The 14,717-nt window shown below is 34.6% G+C and overlaps 1 protein-coding gene across 1 annotated transcript; it reads right to left on the bottom strand.

Moving 5' to 3' along the window:
* Positions 1-1,707: 1,707 nt before the first annotated feature.
* Positions 1,708-12,756, bottom strand: LOC123565577 (U6 snRNA-associated Sm-like protein LSm7). Its single transcript, XM_045359445.2, has 4 exons — positions 12,724-12,756; positions 5,411-5,519; positions 4,518-4,589; positions 1,708-1,908 (listed from the first exon to the last, which is right to left on the bottom strand). Exons 1-4 carry the CDS (start codon positions 12,754-12,756, stop codon positions 1,769-1,771), a joined length of 354 nt encoding a protein of 117 aa, XP_045215380.1. The 3' UTR covers positions 1,708-1,768.
* Between the last annotated feature and the right edge of the window lie 1,961 nt (positions 12,757-14,717).

Raw genomic sequence — 14,717 nt, forward strand, 5'->3', positions numbered from 1 at the left:
TTGTGTAGAGTAATATACATGTTTAATATGCCATTTAATTTTCATGTGAAACAATCTTTCTTTCCTATTTGATGTTGTTTGAATATTTTCCTCTCAAAATGTAAGGTATTAGGGCTGTCACTGATTGGGTCTTTGACGTATCGACAATACCGATATATCAGAAGACAATTATCGACGATACATCGATATATTGATTATTAAGTTAGATTAACGACCTATTTGTTCATATGCATACTATATACCTTCCTGTAAATGCTATTTTAAGTTTTACTGCCTACTTTCCATATTTCTGTTTGATTGTGTTGTATTTGTATTTATGAAATAAAAGAAATACATAAAAATTAATGACATCTTTCATTTTTATTTTGCCTTCACTCCTTTTTTTGCATTTATCCCTATTTACAACTTTGTGAACTTTAGTTGTTTTTTAGGGTCTTAGTGTTTATTTGGGTAGTTTTTTCTCTCTGTAAAATATCAATTTTTGAAAATGGGAATCGATAATCAATCGACCAAAAAATATTGTTGATACATCAATATCATTTCTATCAATGACAGCCCTATAAGGCATTAAACATTTCTCAATAAACTTTGACATCTTTACCTATTGTCTTGAAAAGAATATAGTTCCATCTGCTTAACTTTAAATGGTTCATGTAGTTATGGTTCTTGGGCACTGTTATTAATTATAAAAGCGACATGTATGTATGATTCCTGGGCACTGAAAACTAAAAGGACTGATTATTTATAGTCCCATTTATTCCAGGTATCAATTAACAATGACATTTATAAAGCTATTATCTAACAAAGACAAATTCATAATTTAGTTATCATTCTAACACGACCAGCAAATAATCTACATTCATGTAGAGCAAAATCTATCTCGGGTTATACTGCAATATATCACTCACGTGCAATGATGTCACCTGATCCAGGTGCATAACACGGTCGTAAAAAGTAGTTACTATTATTTTCTAACACTGTTGATACTAGTATGTCGTGTTAGAATCGAAATAATAAGTTTCCAAGTGTGATTTATCATAGAATAACCAGAGTTTTGAGTTTTTATGCGAAACAATATATCACTCAGGTCTACGGCCTTCGTGATATATTCTTACGCATAAAAACTCAAAACTCTGGTTATTCTACGACAAACCACATCTGGGAACTTATTATTTCTTAAATAACTAGTAAACTGGAGTTATGGTGCTTTTAAAGCACTGCATACTAACTTTAAACAGGATCTATTTGGACCAAATATAAGAAACTGTCTTCTTTAAAAAAGGTGCTCCAAAGAAGAGATTATTAGGTAACTGTTGTTTTTTCCAGATAGTACTTGTTAATTTTAGAACTAGTTTTGCTTCTTTGCTGATACTGGCATATTAGTCCTATTTATTCCAGGTATCATTTAATATTGACATTAAAATGCTGTTCTCTAGAAGAGATTACTCCATTACTTAAGTTATCATCTACTGGAGTTATGGTGTTTTAAAGCACTGCACACTATCTTTGAAAATATAACAAACTGTCTTTTTAGAGTTTAGAAGTGGTGCTCTGGAGAAAAGATCATTTCAGTAATAACTTTTGTTCTTTTTTTCAAACAGTACTTAACAACTGTCCTTAATAACTTTCCATTTCTCAACGATTTTTATTTGTAGATGTTCTTCCATGTATTGCAGTCATCATATATACATCAAAACGATATCCTCCAAATTCTTCTGTACACCTAAATCTTCGTACATGTTCATAACAACAGTATGTTAACACCCACTCATCCGTCCTGCTGCACGAAAGGATTTGCTATAGCTTCCATTCCGTCTGATGGACAAATTAAGACAACTGATGTGCCTCGGCACACAACAAGTCCTAAACTCCTTGTGTCTTCAGTCAATTTGTACGGATCATCTGGATCTAAAATATAAAGATTACACATGTAGATAGAACTTTCCTAGCCATAATCTAACAAGAGGGTCATGGTGACCCTGGATCGCTCACCTGAGTAATACGAGCTACCAGTTTCAAAGATGAAACTGATGATAAAATATTAAGAAAGTCAGTAAGTTACATTCATGGTCAATGAAATTCAGTTTAACGATTGGTGTGCAAAACTGTGTATGTCATCAAAATTTCAAGGCTGTCTCTTAAAAAAACAAGAAAGTAGGTCAGTAGGTCAAGGTCACAGTCAAGTGACATCATATTACTTGGGGTCATCAGGTAATTATTATTAAACAGTCTTGGAAATAGGATCAAATCATTTTTTTAGGGCTGTCATTGATTGGGTCTTAGGCATATCGACGATACCGATATATCAGAAGACAAATATCGACGATACATCGATATATCGATTATTAAGTTAGATTAACAATCTATTTGTTCATATGCATACTATATACCTTCCTGTAAATGCTATTTTTAGTTTTGTTGCCTACTTTTCATATTACTGTTTGATTGTGTTGTATTTGTATTTATGAAATAAAAGAAATAAATAAAAATTAATAAAACCTTTCATTTTTATTTTGCCTTCACATCTCTTTTTCATTTATCCAAATTAACAACTTTGTGAACTTAATAGTTTTTGAGGGTCTGAGTGTTTATCTGGAAAGTTTTTTCTCTCTGTAAAATATCGATTTTTGAAAATGGGAATCGATAATCGATCGACAAAAAAATATCATTGATACATCGATATCGTTTCTATCGATGACAGCCCTACATTTTTTAAGTATTTTTTCCTATATAACTCACATAGTAACTAAGTGACCCCAGGGCGGGGCCTCTTTTTAACTCAAGGGGCATAATTTGAACAATTTTGGTAGAAGACTACAAGACAATGCATCATACCAAATATCAAAAGCATAGGTCGTATGGTTTCAGACAAGAAGATTTTTAAGGTTTTTTTCCTATGTAAGTCTATATAAAACTTTGGACCCCCAGGGCAGGGCTTCTTTTCACCCCAGGGGTACAATTTGATCAATTTTGGTTGAGGACCATAAGACAATGCTACAAACCAAATATCAAAGGTCTAAGTGTTGTGGTTTCAGACAAGAAGATTTTTAAACTTTTTTTCATATGTAGTCTATGTAAAACTTGGGACCCCCGAGGCGGGGCATGACCCATGACTGACGATGGAAGACAGACATCAAGCGGTCACAAAAGCTCACCATGTCACTTTGTGACAGGTGAGCTAATAAACCATGTGACCCCCCGGGGTGGGGCCATATTTGACCCTAGGGGGATAATTTGAATAATTTTGGTAGAGGACCACTAGATGATGCTACACACCAGATAACAAAGCCCTAGGCCCTGTGGTTTTGGACAAGAAGGTTTTAAAAGTTTTTCCTTTGGGTTGCCATGGCAACCAGAGTTCTGCATGGAATTCAATTCTTTCAACAATTTTGAAAGGAGGCCATCCAAGGATCATTCCTGTGAAGTTTTGTGTAATTCTGCCCAGTGGTTTTCAAGAAGACTTTTTTAGAAAATGTTGATGGACACACGATGCACGACGGACATTGAGTGGTCACAATAGCTCACCATGAGCCTTTGGCTCAGGTGAGCTAAAAACCGATAAAGTTATTTGTTGAATTCATTACAAAGATCGTTTTGCTGTATTTCATAATTTTATAATATTTGATAATATCAGAAAAATTGAATTTCATTAATATTCTTATCATAAATACTGGGTTTAGACTCACTGGAAAAATGCAAGGGTATAAACCAGTCTCAGAATTCAGCCTTGCCATTGGTCAATTCCAGATTTGAATGCAGAATAAACCAATCAAATACTGACTTTTGAGACTGGATCCCAACATTAACCCACAAGCCCTCAGTTCCTTCAATCTTAAATTATGAGACATCTAACAATGCTTTATGTCTAAAACTACCTAACATTGGTTCATATCTTACCTCTAATAAAAGATTTTATACAAGCAAATATGTATAAGACTTAACAATGGATTGTACCTTATCTCTCAAATATTATTTGGTGTCACCTAATTAATGTCTGTACAAGAATTAACGCTAGATTGCACCTTACCTCTCAAATATTCTTTGGTGTCACCTAATGTAAGATTGAACAATGGCTTGCATCTTACCTCTCAAATATTCTGTGGTGTCACCTAATGTAAGATTAAACAATGGCTTGCATCTTACCTCTCAAATTTTCTGTGGTGTCATCAAATACATGTACGCACAAGATTTAACAGTGGATCACACCTTACCTCTCAAATATTCTGTGGTGTCACCCTATAATACAAGAATTAACTGAGGATCATATCTTACCTCTCAAATATTCTGTGGTGTCACCTAATACAAGATTTAACTGAGAATCATATCTTACCTCTCAAATATTCTGTGGTGTCACCTAATACAAGATTTAACTGAAGATCATATCTTTATTATCTTACCTCTCAAATGTATTTTCTGTGGTGTCACCTAATACAAGATTTAACTGAGGATCATATCTTACCTCTCAAATATTCTGGGGTGTCACCTAATACAACATTTAACTGAGGATCATATCTTACCTCTCAAATATTCTGTGGTGTCATCTAATACAAGATTTAACAGTGGATCATATCCTTTCAGTATACCACTGGCTGAAAAATATAATGCACATTAATGTTTCAGACAGCATCCCTTTAATTAACAACTGGTACTGCCCAAATTGAATGAATGGCCCAACCATTTTATAAATTTAACAGGGTAAAGATTAATTATCCTTATAAGTTAATACTACTCTGAAAGCATTGCAAAATGAAGTATTGTGCATTTCTCTGCAGTTTTGGGGTAACTGGGCCAATATCATTTTGAGTTGGGAATATATCATGGCTTTTCATCCTTATATAAGAGAGGCAGGTATTCTGTCCATTTCCAGCTGAACAGAAGCTTATTTTTTCTCAGATTGTTGCTGAGAACCTTCCTAAATTGTGAAAAAAATACTTAACAAGGGTAATGGGATCATTTAAGAAACCACCAAACTTCTCCCTGTTACAGACAACTTTTGCAGAAAGAAAATGGCTCTGTTTTAATAAAATGCACTATTTCAAAAATGAGTTATTATCGTGTATGAATTTCCAAATTAAAAAGGCCATGGCCTCTTCCCAATTTCCTTGTAAAAATGCCTGTATATATAATGTGATGGCTAAGTCTGGGGTGGTTGCAGTTCCTGGGAAGTAAAGAAGATACCACCTTTTTATACCAAGCACTCACACATCTTATGACATTTTCTGGTACAGAATTTGTTTTTACAACATTGAAGTTTTATTTTTATGAAACTTCTTACAAATGGAATGTGTGTTTATTTTTTGAGACATTTGTACATGATTAAAGAGATCCCAAAATACCCAGCTGATTTTATCACAGTTTTTGGAATTATTTTGTGATTAACTACCTTAAGTATATAAATAAATGATGTTACCTTCTCTTCCCCCACTGAACTTGACTCGGATTGGTTTCTCCAGGTATTTTGATAAATCAAGAATAGTCTCCTTCTTCTTCTTTTCTTTATCACCTGCTCCTTTCTCCGTCTAGAATAGACAATAACAATGAGTTACTACAAGCGCAAGAACAGGATATGCAAAAAAGTTCTTACAGTACTGAGTAGGGGTTTCTTTTTATATGAGGGGAATTGTGATGTTTGTGTTTTTGTTTTTGTTAGGTTTAATGTAGCACCAACACTGTGGCAATACAATTATAGGCCATATGGCGACTTTCCAGCTTTGATGGTGGCGGAAGACTCAAGCCTCTCTGTGTATTATTTAATCACTGGCGGGTATCTTGGTAGAACCATCGACGTTTTGTAAGCAAGCTGGATGGCTTTCTCAAATGAAGATTCCAAGGCCCATGCGACGCTTGATCCCATATTGGTAAGAGGCAAGTGATTTGAAGTCAGTGACCACAAGACAGAGGCCCCACAACAAGAGCTCGTAGAACATAAAATGACCCCCTTGATGCATTCAGTAATTGCACAAGGAACAAATCATTTGGTGAGTTATCATCTGGAAACTGTTTAACTGTTCTTGGTCACTGTGACCTTGACCTTTGACCTACAGATCTCAAAATCAATAGGGGTCATCTGCTGATTATGACCAATCTCCCTATCAACTTTCATGATCTTTGACCTGAGCGTTCTTGAGTAATCATCCGGAAATGGATCGGTCTACATATCGACCAAACGACAGACATCTGCAAAACAATATACCTCTCCTTCTTCGAAGGGCAGCATAATAAAAGTGAAATCCTACATGGGCAACAACAGGATTTGCAGTCAATAGTTCTTACAGTAGTGGTTTCATTTTACTGTGAGGGGAATGGGCCCAGGCCTGTGACTTGTGGGCAAAATAGCTGGGTACTTTGGCAGTGGGGAATAAAACATCCTGATGCTGCCAATTTTAACAAGTGAACCTTCGGTAGTGGCCAATTTTAACCTAAGGGGCATGATTTGAATACATTAGAATGCTACATGCTAAATATCTAATCTAAGACTTAAGTTTTTAGACAAATATGATTTCAATGTTTTTCCTATCTAATATTTTCGTGAATCTAACTGGGTTTGCTATTATTCGCTATTATTTGCTTTATTGTATTTTATACTTTAAAAGAATATTCGAGGGCTTGGCGCACAACTATTGTATCTTGTTCTTTATTTATATACACTTACAATAGTTTTGCAACTTATTATGTAATCTATAGATTTTATTTAAAAAGTGATGATTAAAATTCAAAATTTAGATTTTTGAGTGAAGTAACCAATATGGCAAATGCTGATACATATGCAAATAAGTATATAAAACATTTTAGCATGAAAGCAAGATTAAATTAATGTTAACAAACTTTAATTCGGGAAAATTTTAAAGTCCTATGCCTATCCCCTTTACTTTGCTAAATTTGGTGATGATCCATCAAGATCTTCATGAAAAGAACCTGCTTAAATGTTTTTCTATTTTTAGCTTGGAGTCATCTGAATAAATGTGAGAGAGGTCCATACAAGGACTATATAGACCAAGTTTGGTGAAGATCAAGGGCTTCAGGAGAATAGGTTGTTTACCCTACTAAATTTCTTTAATGAACTTGTCCATCTTTCAATTTACCATTAACTTTTTAAAGGGGTGCTTACCAAAAAGAAACTGACTGAATGATGAACAGTGCAGATTATGATCAGACTGCACAGATCATGAAATTTACACTGGAAGCAAATACAGTATCAATCATGTCCAGCACAGTAAGGTTTAAATGTTTTACAGTTTTTAGCTCTGGTGGCCTCTAAAATGGGGTCATGTGCTCCCATCTGAATAAACTTTGTAAAGGATCTAAAAGTGGTACTGCAGATCAAGTTTGATGAAGATCTAACATGAGGTTCTCGAAAGAAATCTTATAAAACTTGGCACAAAGTGAACCTTTTTGAATAAACCTAGAAGAGAACCTAGAGTTAGGGTTAGACCAAATTTGATGAAGAACCATGTTCATGAGAAGAAGTTGCTTAACGCTGCCTCTAAAAAATGCCAAGTTGCCCCCATATCCATTTATTTATACATGACTGTATATTTAAAACAAATCTGAAAGAGGACCAAGTATGATAAAGACCCATTAGGCTGTACATGACAAGTTCAAGTGTTTTTAGTTCTAGCAAGCCCCAATAGGCTAAGAGCCCCTATTTCAATTAAATTTGGAGAGGACCTTATAATGATGCTACGGGCCAGGTCTGATATTTCAATTAAATTTGGAGAGGACTTTATAATGATGCTATAGGCCAGGTCTGTTAAAGATCTATCAAATGAGGCAAGAGAAGAAGTCGTTGAAATGCATTTCTATTTTTAGTTCTAGAAGATTCTATTTGAACAAAACTGAGAGAAAACCCTCTAATAAATTTATCTACCGGTATTATAGAATTTAATTTGTCTTTGTGAATTCTTTGTCATGTATATTTTTTGTGTATATTGTTTGTAAATTATGATAAAGAGGACCACAGGGAAGATTGGGCAAGCCCCAACTGTGCCTTCCTCAATAAATAAAGTTATTATTATTATCATTTTTATTATTATAATGATGCAACAGACCAAGTTTAAGAAATTTCCATAAAGTGGTTCTTTAAAAGAAGTCTTTTAAAGAATTTCTGTTTGTTTCTCTAGCTACCCCTAAAAGGGGCCAAGCACCCTTATCTGAAACAAATTTTGGGCAGGAACTTATAATGCTGGAGAAAATCCATCATGTTGTTCGTGAGAAAACGTCTTTTGAAGGTATGTTTGTAGCCCTAGCAGCTCCTAAACTAGGCCAAGCGCCCCCATTTGATAAAATTTTGGAGAGGACCTTATAATAATGCTACAGATCAAGTTTTATAAAGATCCAGCAAGCTGTATGCAAACAAGCATTTCATGATTACTGGCGCTTTAAAGGAGGATTTAATTTGCATGACACTGCATTATGAATTCAATCATGTATCATGTTTATGGCATGGTATATACACTGAATAAAAGGAGGACGTGTTATAAATGATGTTATTAACTTATTATAAATATTCCCAATTTGAGTAGAAACCCAGTTATTTTTCCCAATTTGAGTAAAAAAAATGTGGTTCATTTTCCAAATTCAACTGGTATAGGACCTGTTCCCAAAATTGAAAAAGTGCTGTATCAATTCGTCTACCTCTGAAAAAATATACCATACCTGCAACAGCTAAAACTAGTCAAATGAAAACTGAAAGTAAAATTTAGAAAAACTAACAGTAATGATGTCAGTGGCTGGAATCATATCATCTAAGTGATGAATCACATGACATATTCATGTCTAGATATTGCATGCTCAAAAAGAGATACATGTTTGCTTGTAGGATATATGTTTGTCACTTTTGTGTTTTGTTTTCAATGTCAATTAATGATTAAATATTTCCTATAAAATTTGATTAAAAAGTATTTTATGTTCATTAATCCTGAAATAAAACAGTCCATTTTTAACAACTGTAAAGGCCCTTATTCCAAAATAGTAGATAAAAAAACAACACTGTTTTCAGTATCAACATTAAAATCCCATTCGCCTCAGTCACAATCAAATGCATACTTTTTAGGTGCTCCATGTTATACACCCAAATTTAAAAGTGCATGTTTATATATTCTGTCTTCAGCACATTCAGGAGTTACTATCACTACCCAGTTGCAGGTAAAACTACTATCGGGTAGCTGATGTACATAAAAACTAACCCCCATGCTGTCCAATAACAGAAAAAAGGCCCAAAATTCAGCGTTATTTTGTTTCACCTTAAACAAAAATGTGCTTTTTGTCTTTTCATTTTAATTAAAACCTGAACCAGCAAGACCTTTTTGTGTTGTTTGGTTTACAGGAAAATCGTCTTTTTTCCCAGCGGGCAAGTTATTTCAGCTGTCTATGTCACCCACAAACAGAAGAATGTCTGAAGACTGACATGACCGTTTGTTATATTTTTGCCTTTTTGCTCTTCCCCCATATCAATATGTGATTTCATTAGAAATATTTCTTTTTTTACTGTCTTATTTGTCTCTGTGTGAATTTCAGTCTACCTTCTGAAAATTTAATAGCATTTTTTTCAGGTGGAATTTTCTTATCTCCTCAAATTTGACTCTGAACAGACAAAGATAAATGCGCCAATTTTTTGTCCTTCCGAAAGCACCTATTTTCTTTGTGAAGGAAAACAATATTAGAGTTTGATCACCGTTGGTATGAAAGCTGCTAGGTTTAGTGTCTAAGTTGATAAACATTAGACGGAATTAAACTGGGTTATATAGACATAAATAGTTGTTGAATTGCAAAATTCTTGTCCGTAGAACAGTCTTGTCCTAGACACTAAAGAAAACGAAGGTTTTTTGACAAATAAAATTTATAAAATCATACTGGAGTATTTATCAAGTTTAAATGATACACCACACTTAATGTTTATACAAAATATAGAATAAATATATTTCTAATGAAACTTACTTCTTCCCAAATGCAAAAATGTTACCCATTTATTCTTGTGTGTACAATCTGAATCTGAGAAGTACAATGGATATAGAATAGTTTTAATTTTATTACATGACTTATTAAATGTTAAAAGCTATCAAAAAAGGAATAATACATTTCTTTCTAACCCTCCCTTTGTTATGGCAAAAACAAGGCATGCAATGAGGGTGTCTACGGACAAGACATTACGCAAATACTATTCATTATTTTCAATTTTCAATAAAAAACCAGCACTGGACCTTAGAAATATATCAAGAGTTCTTTGAAATAAATCAAGAGACTATGAAATGCAAAAAAAAAACAATCTTTTACAAGTTAGTTAAAACAGAAAGAATGAGAGATAGAAGCAAAATCATTTGACATTTGGTCATATTTCTAAGGAGTAATGGATCTATTGTTAGACTGGTGTGGGCTTGTCCACTTTCAACTTAAACATTTTGTTATAATCCATCAATGGCATATTTCTGTGCTCTTCAGGGCCAAGATAACATGGTGATTGGTTTTCAAAGATTCATTCTTTTTCATTTGCCTATCAATTTTTTATTCTGAAACTGACTGAAATCACATAAAATTGAAGCAGTTTAAATCATCTTAAAAAGAAATTACAAGCAATTTACTATGTGATTACCGTAGTCTCCTTGCGCTTTCTCCTTTCAAAAAATGGAGCTATTTAGTTTTGTTTGTTTTTGTGGGTTTAATGCCCTTTTTTCAACAGAATTTCAGTTATGTAACTTAACAAGGGTTTAATTGATTCTGTACTGTACAAACATGTTCTCTGCAAGTAACTGCCAACTTCCCCATGCTCAGAGGCAGAGGTCTAGAATTTTGAAATTATAGTTTTGATTTACCATTGGAGTTACTAACATTTGTAATAAAATAGTATAAGAAAATAATATTACATTGTAATATAGGTGATAACATGAAAAAAAGAAGTAAATGTGATAAAAAGATAGTTAAAAAAACTTTGTCTCGGTCATACTATCTTATATAATGGAAAAAGGTCAATATTAATCCAAAAAAATATTACTGGCTAAAAAGAGAATGTATCTTGGGAATTTTAAGAAAAAAGCATAATATGTAAGTCATTAGCTGACTCAAAACTAAGTGATAAAATATTCCAGTGAACATTTAATTATTCTGTAAACAGGTTAAAATTCCAGGAATTTTATTTTGCAGGACTACTTTTAAAATATTAGTATGAGTTATGGATCTCACAGAATAAATGTCATATGAGTATTTTACAACATACAGCTATTTAAGCAGTCAGCAAGGGGGTTTGTTTCATTAGTTTCCATTTTAAGACAGTCACACAGTTGTAATCTTTTTAAGATGTTGTTCTCAGCTATAAGTTTAACAAGTTCTTCTTACTTTTTTAATGTTCTACTTTAATGAAATGTTTAGATGAACTCATAAGAGTTCTTCATGTTAAACTTTGTGTTTATACTTTTTTTTACCATTTTTTGATTGATTGGTTGATAACAGCATGTAAAAAAATTTTCCTCAACAAAGTCTATCGGTGGTTTCTTCCACCATCCAATTTCAGGAAGATTGTGGTTTATTCTGTTAGTTAAGGTTAAAAGTTATTACAGATAAATAAACATAGTCTAAATGGTGTTAATAACAGGCTGCAAGGTCAGTCTTAAGCCCATTAATGCATGAGCATTGATCAGAAACTTATTACTCTATCTGTCTTTTAGACCCGAAATTATGGTCAAATGTCTTTTCCGTAGACACCAAGCTGAAGGAGATTTTTAACAGCCTATTTCGTGAGGAAACCTTCAAGTATCATTATTTTTAGTATAAAAGTGAAATATGAAAAAAGCTAGTCCCAATTATGTAAGCAAACAGCACAGAACTTGTCACATAATGACATTTTGATTTAGTCACAGTTGTTCAAATCCTTCAATTATTCGAAAACACATTCCGAAGAAACCGTCATTATACTTCTTTTCTTAAATTTGTTTTTTTTTTTATTTACTTGTCTTGATCATTTTAAACATAAAAAGTTCAACAGAACTAAAAGACTGTCTTCTAAAAAACCCATGAGAAAGCACTTGGCGATGATGTCTTGGTCCGTAGACTTTTTGGGTAAATTTCGGCTTTCATTTTAAAATTGCGATATCCCCTGCCAACATAGTCGTAATCACAAAAATGAGACCATTATTAAAGAGAAATGACGAAATTTTTAGAAAAAACATATTTGAGTTGAATTTAAAAGCATTTCAAAAGGTAATGCAAAAACTGAAAGCAAGAGAAAAACAAAATTTTTAGAATTTTGAACTTCGAAAGAAGATAATAACTACAAATCTTTTTGTAATTATTAGTTTTTTGGGTTTTCTACATTACTTTATGTACCCTTATCATGTGGTAACAATTTTGTTGGTCTCAAAGAGTTATTTGAATAAAACGTCCTTTAAAAATGGGCATGTCTGTTTTATTTTATTCCCTGAAGATTCATTTTTATATCGAAAAAAAAATATTGTCGAACTATCAGCAGCGACAACCACCATTGTTTTTGTAGAACCAAGGTATATGGTAAATTAAAAAATTTTAAAATAAAAGAGTTTTACAACTTTTATTTTTGACCCCAAGTGAAACAAAAAAATGCATTTGAAATTTTGACTGAGGCAAATTGTGACGTTTCGCCTCGGGTACGAATCGGGCAGAAATTGTGATCGACGCGGGTGTAAATTTAAAAATCAAAATTTACAAGACCAAGATACTGCCTGATAAATTTTTTAGCATTTATCTTAAATATTATACCTGCTGTTGTTTTGGAGGTTGCTGCGAAGTCATTTTGTGGTAGATTCGTTCAACATGCGAATATTTGCCGGTCCCGGAAGTTGACAAATTTTAACTTTAGTGTGAATACTCTTCTTTCAGTTACTTGCTCCCGGTCTCTGTGCGCCAAGTTATCGATTGCGATTCGTTGAAGCTGCTAAAGCGGGACACAACTAATTTGCATGTTCTGACGAACGTCTGGAAAGTTCGCACGTTGGTAAACAGAAAATACAGAAATTAAAACGAAGATACAGGTTCACGTGAAAGAAAACAATTTTAATAGTTAAACAAAGGTATTGTGTTGTTATTGTTTAAATTTTTGACATATCTCCCTCATATTTAAGTATACAAACAACGCAAAACTATTTTTTGGGTTTGACTTTCGTCAATTTTTGTTGAGATTCTTTTTGTTTCCTATATTTTCTGAGCCAGTAAAGGATGCGGAAGTTCTTCAAATGAGGAGACACATCAGGTGTTAAAACTTAGGCTTAAGAGACAAAGTAGTATTGTAACTGTGGGAAACTTACCAGGTGGAATCAGTCTGTACTTTATGCTGTTCGGGACAATAGCCAAATAATATTGACTAGCAACACCAGCAATGTCTTTTCGTGCTGCCCGCGCCAAGGGAAATCACTCTTGCTGTGTTCCGGGTTCAGGCTATCGCCCCGTAGGCCGTACCAGACCGTACGCGAGCACTACACTCTTTCCCCCTCCTATTGAAAGGAGGTAGTCCCTACACCATGGAAGTAGACATGGTGTCTTAGACCATGGAGGTATACCATGGTCCCTTAGACCATGAAAGTATACCATGGTCTCTTGCTCATAAATATGAGATGTTCCTGGGTTTAACCAGTACTAGTATTGTGTCACTTTAGCCACAATACCACCGCTACCGGCGACCATGGATCTCCGCATCCGTAGTGCACCGGGATCAGCCCCTATGGCTTAAACAGACTCAGTTCTTCTATAGATAGTCAATGCTATCATAAGAACTGTTCGTACTCCAAGAATGGTCAGCAGCCGAACACTTACTAATAAACAACCTTTAGTCAAACAGACGGCTGACCCTAACCTCACACAGCTGCTTCTACCTGAGCTTTGCCTAACAGTGGGGGCCTAGGTAACCTTACTGCTAGTCCAAGCAGAGCTCAAGTCCCCTCTGTGACAGGGCCTTGCGGTGCCTGCCCTATCCTAGTAAAACTGTGTGAGGCCATACATTCCTGGTCAAGGGTCTCTAGGACGAGGCTTCACCGGACTAATCTGTTTCTTAGTCCGATGTCCCAAAGAAGTTAAGCCATGACTGAGTTCAATAGCTTCCTCCTTCAGACTTTTCAGCATACCAAGATGAATGCCATCTTGACCTTAGTCACACTAACATAAAACACAATCTAACAGAAGAAACTGTTCCTTGTTTCACCGATATGACTCAGCCGCTTGACTGGCACGAAACAGATCGGACTATGCCGGATCTGTCCTACCTCATTACCAATCCAAAACAAACAGCAACTTCTCATCCTTTTTCAACACTTCACTCAGCTCCACCACTAAGAACCACCAACTACACAGTCCAATTTTATCCCTCAGAGCTCCTTGATCCGGTACCGAGATGGAATTCTGAAGGCTAGACCCCAGACCCTTTGTAGAGTCAGAGGTACCTGTCGCACCCTTAAGCACGGCAAGTCTTTTGTTTGTCCTTTCCGGGGATAGGACCTCAGACTGTGAACTTGGTTGTCCTACAGTAGGCACTGAACTGACTGTCCAGACGTGACTGTATTACCGATTACCGAGGCCCTAAACAGCCTCAGTCTCAACCCTCCTTGTGGTCACCATACTCATGTTTATAATAGCATCTTTAAACATATCTACCACAAAGGAGCTTACTACCTCAGAGTAGTCTAAATCCATACCAGCATCTGGTAGGCTACTTTTCTCAGAAGGGTCATCCCGCATCTGAGACTACTATTGCAAGGACTGGC

This window comes from Mercenaria mercenaria, chromosome 19 (genome assembly GCF_021730395.1).
Source record: "Mercenaria mercenaria strain notata chromosome 19, MADL_Memer_1, whole genome shotgun sequence".
Taxonomy (NCBI): Eukaryota; Metazoa; Mollusca; class Bivalvia; order Venerida; family Veneridae; genus Mercenaria; species Mercenaria mercenaria.

What these genes read in the sequence shown, in the direction of transcription:
- LOC123565577 (XM_045359445.2), bottom strand. Translation starts at nt 12,756, where the DNA reads ATGACTTCGCAGCAACCTCCAAAACAACAGCAG. An exon ending in GTTCAGTGGGGGAAGAGAAG is followed by an intron (nt 4,590 to 5,410) that starts GTAACATCATTT and finishes TATATTTTTCAG; the next exon opens with CCAGTGGTATACTGAAAGGA. An exon ending in CACCACAGAATATTTGAGAG is followed by an intron (nt 1,909 to 4,517) that starts GTAAGATATGAT and finishes TTTATATTTTAG; the next exon opens with ATCCAGATGATCCGTACAAA.